This window comes from Arachis ipaensis, chromosome B8 (genome assembly GCF_059453495.1).
Source record: "Arachis ipaensis isolate K30076 ecotype BB chromosome B8, ASM5945349v1, whole genome shotgun sequence".
NCBI lineage: Eukaryota > Viridiplantae > Streptophyta > Magnoliopsida > Fabales > Fabaceae > Arachis > Arachis ipaensis.
Genome location: NC_142443.1, coordinates 25,375,649 through 25,385,770, shown reverse-complemented (window position 1 = coordinate 25,385,770; position 10,122 = coordinate 25,375,649). Strand labels below are relative to the sequence as shown.

General features: G+C 30.4%; 1 protein-coding gene across 2 annotated transcripts; it reads right to left on the bottom strand.

Annotated features, from left to right (window-relative positions):
* Window positions 1-154: 154 nt before the first annotated feature.
* On the bottom strand, window positions 155-7,207 carry LOC107613571 (MLO-like protein 11). 2 transcript variants are annotated; one of them, XM_016315642.3, is made up of 16 exons: window positions 7,029-7,207; window positions 5,943-6,857; window positions 5,506-5,563; window positions 5,155-5,390; window positions 4,933-5,049; window positions 4,677-4,737; window positions 4,486-4,580; window positions 3,922-3,996; window positions 3,634-3,719; window positions 3,251-3,300; window positions 2,915-2,955; window positions 2,644-2,814; window positions 2,496-2,531; window positions 2,139-2,206; window positions 1,985-2,045; window positions 155-1,071 (listed from the first exon to the last, which is right to left on the bottom strand). In XM_016315642.3, the coding sequence occupies exons 2-16, from the start codon at window positions 6,066-6,068 to the stop codon at window positions 673-675; spliced, it is 1,680 nt and encodes a 559-aa protein (XP_016171128.1). In that variant the 5' UTR covers window positions 6,069-6,857; window positions 7,029-7,207; the 3' UTR covers window positions 155-672. The 2 variants fall into 2 exon arrangements, with proteins under 2 accessions (XP_016171128.1, XP_020964786.1); XM_021109127.2 differs by lacking the exon at window positions 7,029-7,207 and having other exon boundaries at window positions 5,943-6,961.
* Window positions 7,208-10,122: the final 2,915 nt, after the last annotated feature.

Here is a 10,122-nt window from a genome sequence, read left to right as displayed (position 1 = left end):
TTGTCAAATCCGTCATTTTCACTTGGACAAATAAATTTTTGAAAGTGTAATGAAATGACCATATTAAGCACCATATTTTGCCACTCAACCAAACACTAACAAAGATTGCTTACTCCCAAGTTACAAACACTAATCTCAAGATTGCTTCCTCCCATTTTGTAGTTCTATTAAAGCTTAATATACATTCTTTCAAAACATAATAAAAAGGGTTAAATATACAAATATACTTGGTCCATATACTCCACAAAGTCGCAACATGGCATCATCAACAGCACAAATCTTTCCCATTCTACATTTGTCCCACACAAAATTAGTAAATGGTAAAAGGTTTTGGAAAGAATTGCTCTAAGGGCAGAGACTAAAAAATAAAGGGTAAGTTTTCTTAAAATTTCTAAGGCAATTAACACATTTGAAACTTCTAGGAAATTTATTTTTCCTTCAAAAGTATTATACTCTAGATTCTTTAGCCAATGCCCTTAGCACAAGGATTAGCAAAACCGTTTGTAACCAAAAGAGACCTGATACCTAACCCTCTAAATTGCATTTTTTTGTTGTAACCAAAAGTAATCACCTTATAATTTAGCTTCTGAATTATACAACAAAGCCATTTTTATTAATGTACCCGTTTACTATTCTTTGCTGCTGCTATTTTTTCCTTTCATTCATTGCTCATTACCTTCCACTTGGCATTGGCATAGAAGAACATCTTGGAATAGATTCTGCTCTCAAACTGAATGGTCCCGACGAAGATATTGAAGCCGATGGTCGAAGGAGTGGTGTGGCAGCCCTACTTGAAGCTTCATTTGCAGCTGGCGGCGAAGGAGTAGCCGTAGCAGCTGCTACGGGTTGTAATTCTACTTCAGTTCCAGTGACATGGTCAGTACCAGTTTCAGGGATATCAACCATTCTATCGTCTTCTTCGAGAGATAGTACAGTGCTCGTGTCCGTGTGAATGGTGGAATCATCGGCGAACATACCATGCCTTCTCTTTCTCCTAGCTGCCTTGCCCCATCCATGGATTGTCTCCCTTATCCTCTGTGGAATCAATGCAGCCTTATAGTTTGTTCCCATCTGAAAAAAAACATAGAAAGATCTTATTGCATGAGAAATAAAAGTGGCAAGAATCCAGTGATTCAGATTTAACTTTATGCAGTTTAAAATGTTTTACACATATTTAAGGGGATTTCTATGGTGAATAATGAAATTTGGCGAAGAGTGAATATTGTAACAAAATTTTTTAAAGGAGTGTGCATTGCATATGATGTCTTTATTTTTTAAATATTTTTTTTTTCCTATTGTAAAAAGAACAATCTTCACTCTTCATTGAAAAACACCATTCACCAGAGTGTAAAAGTAATTCCTTTTACACTCAGTTACGACTAACGCGAATTGTGATCCAAAAGAAAAAGTTTATTAGATAATAGTGTAAAATTCTTTAACTTAGTACATCGAAATTGAACTTGAATGATTCACTCAAACCAACTCCATGCCTTAAAAGCATCACATACACATGGTTCCTAATGAAGCCTTGGAATTAGGTGTGCCATCATTGACTTTTTGAGACACACAACTGAAAACATGTCATATAGTCGGATATATCATAATGATTTTGTTTGGTTTGATCAGGAACTAATTTCTCACTCACTGTTTACATGCCCACTAACAAAATTGGATAAAAATGCCAACTTAGTATAATGTGGAACTTTCTATGATGTCGATGCACAAAAATTAATTTGAATGAAAACAATCTGATATTTTGCCAATGAATATTGAAGAATGAACGTAGAAAATATCTTCTTGAATTAAACAGATCTATAGGGTCAGCATGACTTATGTTTTCTTGTTTTTTGAATTTTGTGAAGTAAATAATGGAGGTTAAAAAATTTGGAAAACAAATTTTCTTGTTTTCCACTATTTTCCACCAACAAAATCCTGAAAGCAGAAAACATACAACAGAAACCGACCGATTTAGGTCGTGGATTACCTGTGTAACGAGCGCATATAGTGGCAAGGTACTGTAACTGCAGAGAAACTGTCCTGCAAACCTACAAAGTTTATATAGAAAAGGTATAAAATGGCACATGGCTTTTTTAACATCTTAAATAAATGGAATTAAGGATCTCATGGTTTCAGCATACCCTAAGATTAGCCTTAAGTACACAAGCATGTGATTCCTGATAAAGCAGGAATTATAACCAAACTGCCACTGCAATAACAAAAAAGACATTTTAGTACATACAGAACTTCATGCCATTCTTCAGTATCTTATTCTATGGATGATTCATCATATCTAAAGTACTTCTGATAACACTGAAAAAAGGTGGCAATAACTTGCCAAAAAGAAGCTTTTAAGCAATACTAAAATCAACGTGTCAATCATAAAAAATTTGAATAAGGCTATAACATTTGCTTATCGAAAATATAAAGCTAGTTATTGTCTTATTTGTTGAAGGAAATAATTATGACTTAAGATGGATAAGGAAGTAGAGAAGTACCCAGAACCAAAAGAACGAAGCCAATTCAAACGCATTCTGCGAAAACAAAACCAGGAAATGAACATGCATCTAGAGTTGGGAGGGGAAAAAACAAACAAATTTCATTTAGAAATAACACAAAAGTAGCAGATAAACTATTGTTGCTTACTTGGAAGAGAATGAAGTGGATCAAGGATAGCAATAGTTCAGGCTTATTGAACCAGAAAAGTTCGTCGCGAGGCCTCAACTTTGATCCCGAGAAGTAACCAGTGATTCCGGCATTCTCCAATGCCAACGTTGCAATAACATGCTGGAGCTTTGTTCCCACCAAAAGAACAAGCTGTTCATAAACACAAGAAATAAAAAGACACGGTAATCAGAAAGTGTTCAACAAAGTAAAATAACTTAAAGAAAGAAAGGAAATAACAAAGATAACTTGCCGAGACAGGAATGATAGCTATCCAGAAATAGAGATTTGATCCTGCGGTAAACCGAGAAAAAGGATAAATTAATTAGCAATTGTAAGATTCTAAGACAACACAAAGACATAATGAAACCACAATATAATAGCAGCAAGTTATTCTTCTTAGTTGGGTTGACTACTTCAATAACTGACCACAATTATGTTTCAGGTAATCTCACAGAGAAATGGAAGTAAAGTGAAAGCTTTGGCCAAAAGAAAGATACAAATCGGTTTTAGTAATGGAGGGAATGTGTATTTTGAAAGTTAAGATTATGAAAAAAAAAAAAAAAAAAAAAAAAAAAGACAGACTAACCTTTAATGTTGAAAAGCATGAAAGCAACAACAAATCCCCAGAGTAAGCCACTGCAAGAGATTTTACAAACAGACACTGTTAGCTCTCAACTTCATGAAAATACATTTGTGGAAAACAAAAACTATAACCATGACTTAATGCAACACATGCTTAATACAAATAATGTACATTCTTTTCTCTTTACATTGATTATTTGCAATGAATCAGAATAGAAAAGTTGAAACTACTGCTTAAAAATGCAAAACTGAAGACTCTTTTCCAGAAATTTCTTAACAAACTGTAACATTGAAATAAAATCATACACAGTATGTAAAGGTCACACCAGATCATGTACTATTGACTTCCTCAATAATGAGGACAAAAAATGCTCAACCATTACTAACCTCACACCAACTATCCTTTGGAATTCCTCTTCCATAGATCGAACCATATAGCTGTGAAAATCATATTTTAATGTGAGGTTGTGATTCTGCCATAAAGGAAAAGAGACTGAGTAAAGGAGTACCAAAAAAAAAAAAAAAAAATTAGCGATGCATGAATACTAGAAAATTCAGAGATCCAAGCACTGCATAACAGAGATAAAGTAAGAATTTAATTTACACAGTAAAATAAAACTCAGGTTGCTTTTAAATCAAAACCATTTAGACCAAGATAAGCTATTGCATACGTACCAAGATAAATCCTTTACGAAGTGTAAGGTAGTCAGCACGAACCACCGAATGGCCGAATTGTCGGAAAAAACATGTCTACAATTTGATTAAACTTAGAATTAGTTAGTATTACCAAATAAGTTGTCAAAATGAAACCTCAGTTTATCAAGTTAATATACAACTATATGCAATTGACATAAGTAGATTGACGAAATAACATATGAATGTAGCAGTTGGGAATATCAGGTAAAATATCAAAGATTCACACAGAGAGAGTTTGATGTTACAATTTGCATAAAGTGATGAGAAATGATGCAATTAGGTAACGTGAATTATCAATATTTTACTACTTCATTTGCCATAGCAACTGCAAAATATATTAAGCAAAGCAAATTGATCAAATTCTGGCCCAGCTAACCATCTGATTATCAAAATCTTTCTGTTTCAGAATATTTTGATTTAAAGTATTTTCAGACATGCCATTTTTCATCGCACGAATTCAAGAACTTAAAGGTAGACATTCAACAAAATACATTAAATGAAATCAAATGTTAATGGGGAAACAAAATAGAGTTACGTAATTACCACCCAAACGAGGAAACTATTTCTGGCCATTGGATTTGATGTATGAACCTTGACAAAGGACGATTGTCTTCGCATTGTCAACTCTCTCGTGATTACTACATCAATACATGAAATAGTCAATATACTCTCAACAGCACACAAAGAAAATCACTTACAAACAACAAATGCATATTAAGAAGTATTGTGCTTACCTGCCAAAGATCCATGCTGATCCATATGAGCCTCATCCTCCCACACTCTCCAACTATGAATCTGCTTTAAACTATTGGTGTTATTAATTTGTCATGCCAATCAGAAATCTAAATTATAACACTTAGATTTTTTGCTGCATACATTAATACATAGTTACCAAAATAAATAAGTAAACATCTAAGTGATAGTGTTCTGTAACATCAAATTTCAGTTCAATGCCATTTAAATTCAAATTAATGTTGAAACATTTCTCACCTTCACAATTGCTAACAACATCGTCAGGCAACTGTAAGATATATGTGTTATTGCCATGACAAAAATAAACCGGTGCAATTGCTCTAGACCTTCATATGACACAAATGGTTCATAACCCTGAGAAACATAACAAATGAAAATTTGACACACGTTGATTTGGAGCAATAATTAATGAATAATCATAATAGCCAAAGTTTAAACATTGGGGTCTGTTGTTCATGCCTCTTTGCAGGAGCTTCTATTCATGCCATTCAGCATCCTCCGAGTTAAGCTTGGATAAGCAAAAGCCATCAATAATTTACGTCCTTCGGAGCCATTATCTTCCATTTCTTCATCGATCTCAGATCTTGTGCATGGAGCAAAAGCACTGTTGTAGAACTTTGATGGAAGGCAAATATTGGCTATAATTCTTGAGGTAGCTGTTAGTAGGAGTGATATGAATCCAAGCAACATCAACTCTGAAGATAGCAAAATACAAAACACAAAAAGGAAAGAAAAAAGCGAGTTGATTAGTGAAAAAGAGACATGCAACAAAAATATTAACACAATGAAGAAAAATTCAGTGCATTGTACCTTCTTTCATCTTCTCCAAAGCAGCAAGCAATGGTTTTCGATTAGTTTTCCGCAACCACTGCAGCCCCAGAGGCCCAGAGGAACAAAAAAACAGACATCAGAATTCATGTCAAAACTGAACACAAAATTTAGCTTATTCATTCCAATTCATAAAACGAGTCCTACAATAGGTCCTCCATTGCTACTCCACAGCTTGTGTTTGCTTAATGCCTTGAACAGGCTTCCAATTTCGCTATGCAAATCTTTGTTAAACTAAAGATCAAGGTTATCAAACTCTCAAGTTAACTCGTAAACTTGTAAGTTTAGGTCCCTGATCAAGTTTACTTGTTGATTACACAATTCAAGTTAACCTAACTCTCAAGTTTGATAGCCTTGTTACAGAGGTTAACATCAAAACCAATCCTAAACCGAATAAAACTTCTAAGAAGAAAACTTACATTGCTTAATCGGTGAATGGAGCGCTCCACAAGCAAAGAGACAGCAACAAAGATGGTCAACACAGTGGCAACAGACCATGTAGGAGTCAAGGCAAGCGACCGCGCTTCTTGCACACTATCCGACATATTGAAGTAACCAAATTTACAGACCAAACCTCAAATATGACTATGCCTTAAAAAACCTCAGGCCAACCTATTCAGACTTTACTGACTTAAATTTAAAGGTCTCATTGAAGATCAACTATGCAAATTGTACAAACATTCAGTGCTTAATCAAACTATAACTTAAGTGGGATAATACTGAATCCCACAAATAGAAATCCTAATTGGTTCTGTCTTTGATCAGCAGCTAGTTAGCTTGATCCCTAATTTAGATGTAACAAAGAAGGAAGATCCTGTTATTTCTAATGTCTCCAACACAGATTATATAAGATACCCTTAACTACCAGTCTACCACGTTTGACCAAGGGCAATGGCCAACAAAGAGAATCAAGGCAAAGCACCCCCAAAGGAACTTTAGTGGTTCTTCACTCCACATAAATTCAAGAGTCTAAAAAAGCAAATTTAGAACCCCACACACAAGGTGAAATAAGGAAACCCTTTTGGCCTGTTTTAGTTTTCCACCAATCCAATCACTTCAAAAGAAGAAAAACAACAAAAGGAGGATTATTTTCTTCTCCTTCTTTCTTCAAGGAAGCTCCTTTAAGACTATTACATTTCATCAAACACATGGAATACTATTTCTGTATCTCAGAAAAAAGATGCTACCCTTTTTGTCATGGTTCAGCAACAGTGGCAAGATGAGTCAGGGAACATCCTCAAATCATAGTGGAAAGGTCACAGCTTTATTCCAACATCAAACACCCCACCACCTTAAAACAGTGTCAGGAACCTAGGAAACTCACACAATGGAACCTGTCTCACCATTACAAGAGAAAATCAGCTAAAGAAAACAATGAAGACTTCACAGATCTCCCTCTCTTTCTCTCTCTCTCTTCTATGAGTGACAGTCACAATTCAAAGGCTGAAAGAGAGAGAGAGAGAGAGAGTAGAGCTATGAAAATGTAGCAAAACCAAACAACTTACCTAATAACAACTAAAGTACAATGAATGAGTTCAACGGAAAAAACAACATTTAAGATTCCAAAATGAAAGGGGGAAAGCAAAGCGCGTGTATTACAGCTGCAATGGCAATGCGGAATGCAATGTCAGTAACATGAATCTTCCTTTCTCTCTGCTTCTTCACTGGGCCACAGTTGTCTCTCTCCCTGCCAACTCAATTGCAAAACTATGTAATGTACCTAACATGCAATGCAAAATACAAACCACATCATTACATTTTCAAATATATGGATATACCAGCATTTCATTCATTTTTAATTGTTGATTTTAATTATATATATTATATAACGATTTAAAATTTCTAAAATACGGATGTATCGAAACACTTCAAGATTTTCCTATATTATATTTAAGTAAAACTGTTAACAAAAAACTGCCCTGGTTTGATGGGTTAATAGTTTTTTTTTTTTTTGCCAGTTTTTTTATTCTTCGAAGATTTGTTATCCACTAAATTTTTATTTGAATTGAACTTATCTGATAATTGATTTTCAATTAATGTGATTGAACCGATCAAATCGGTATGATTCTTAGAACCATAAATAAATAAAAAAAAATAAAAAAAATAAAAAAGATTTTTTATTTGGATCAAGTTATTTTTGTGTCACTTCAAAATCTTAGATTCAATTACTAAATCAATTATTACAAATTTTTTTTTTTGTTAAAATTGTTTACATTGGAAGAAGTTTTTCAAAAAATAAAAATTTACGCGTAGTTATTTTTATGTAAAATTAACATTTAAAAATTATTAAATAATTTGATAACTCTAACTATATTATTATTTAATAATTTTTAACTATTAATTTCGTATAAAAATAATTGCATGTGAGGCTTTACTTTTTTTTTTAAACTACATAAAAATTTAATTTGGATTAATAGTCAAATTAATTTTTAAAAAATTAGTTGATTTTTAATTAATTATTTTTGTCATTTTATCACTCGCTCCTTTCCATCAAGATGATATAGAATATTAACTAACGTATATATGGTACTTAGTATGTCCAATTAGACGTTAAACAAATCTGTTTAAAAAAATCTATCAATTTAGTCATTAGATTATATTGAAAATAGAATTTATGTAATTAAAAAAATAGACTAAAATGATAGAATTTTATAAATATATTTGGTTAGTGTTCAATTGAATATGTCAAAAATTATCTATGTTGTCAATTAACATTTTACATGACTAATCGTTGATAGAAATTGTTAACAGAGTGACGGAATGACAAAAATAGTTAATTTATCATCTTTAAAGACTAATTTGATTGATAAAATTTTTTAGAGATGAATTTAAAAAATAACTTTTTTTCAAAACAAATTTAACTATTAATCCAATTTAATTTTGATACACTTTTAATGTAAAACAGTTCTATACATACATCAAATCATGTAAACTCATATCATAAAAAATAATTATAATTTATTTAATAATCATAAAAAATCAAATATGATTAAAAAACTGAATAAAATATTTATTCTCATAGTACAACTGCAAAATATTTGTACATCTTTTTATTGAATATTATTCAAGTAATTAACTTTTTTTTGTAAAATAAAAAATACATATTTAATCACAATAAAATAATAAAACTTTCATGTTAATGATAATTAATCTCTTATTTAATTTTATTAGTCTTTTCACTTTAGAAAATTTTTAAAAACTAAGAAAATATCCAAAAATTATATATATTTCACAATATGAAATTTTCGTTTGTATGCTATTTTTTATGTTTTAATCAAGATGAATAACTTCATCTTCTGTATTTCATTATTTCTATATTTTTATCTTTATATAATACAGAAAATTTAGAGTTTACACAAACCAAAATATGACATGAAACATGCATATGATGTAGTCATAATTAAAGCTAGCACTATTTTGGTACTTCCATTGTAGTTTTTTTAATAGAATAACGTACGTATTAAATTATGTAATGAATAAAATATAAGACTACAACATTTTCATGTCTACAAGGATATAATATAATATAAGATATAACTGTATAATATAAGGTATTCTCAAAATATACATCAACTGAATCTTCATGGAGCATGCACGTGTTTTCTCATTATCTTTCTTTTCTTTTGTATAATCCAACTTGTCCTTGTTGCCCCCACTATCAACGAATCTATATAGACTATAGTACCCTTTTAATCTATATAATATAAATTTTACAAAAGTATAGTAAATAAATGCCTCATAACTTTGATATTTTTCATGAATCACACATACATGAAATAAACTACACAGATGATCCCAATTGGTCAAAGATATCAAATTCAAAATCATAAAAAAGGAAAGCAAAAGAAAATAATGTCAATTCGGTGATGATAAGGCTCTTACTATTACTAGTCGATTTTGATTCCAGCGTTTCCATCATATATACATTCAAATATGTCGGTGTCACATATATCGCTATCATGTATCACGTGAAATGATAAAGTTAGAATATGATTATTTTTTAGTTTAATTATTTTTATAACCTTTATAATTTTATCAATATTTTAATTAAATTTTTATATATTTTTTTAATTAACTTTTTAAATTATTTTTAATTGTATAATTAACTTTTTTTTTTAGAAAAACATATGTTCAATAATTTAATTAAATTTTTAATTATAAATATTTTTAATTTATAAAAAAATATTGAATTAATTTTATATTTTTATTCTAAAAATAATTTAATTATAAAATTAAAAATAATATAAAAATTTAATTAAAAAGTATAAAAATTTAATTACAAATTTAATAAAATTAGAACGAATGAAATAATTAAACTTTATTTTTTCTCACAGCACGTGTTGTTTATTTTATTATTTTTATACAAAAGATTAATTTTATACGAGTGGTGTTGTTTACAATAACATGAATTTTAATACCAATATCTAAACCTAGATTTCTAATTGAAATTCACATTGTGAGATTGGATTTAACAAAGTTCAATTTCTTTACTATTTTAATGGATAAAATATAGGTTTAATTATTTTGTTAATTTTATAATTTTATTTAATTTTTAATTAGGTATTTATATTTTTTTATTGAATCTTTATATTATAATAA

Bases quoted from the DNA above. Each gene is read 5' to 3' on its own strand.
- LOC107613571 (XM_016315642.3), bottom strand. From the start codon at position 6,068: ATGTCGGATAGTGTGCAAGAAGCGCGGTCGCTTGCCTTGACTCCTACA. The intron at 5,050-5,154 runs GCATGAACAACA...TATGTTTCTCAG, and splicing joins ATAGAAGCTCCTGCAAAGAG to GGTTATGAACCATTTGTGTC. The intron at 3,720-3,921 runs GTACGTATGCAA...CCTTTATGGCAG, and splicing joins TTCGTAAAGGATTTATCTTG to AATCACAACCTCACATTAAA.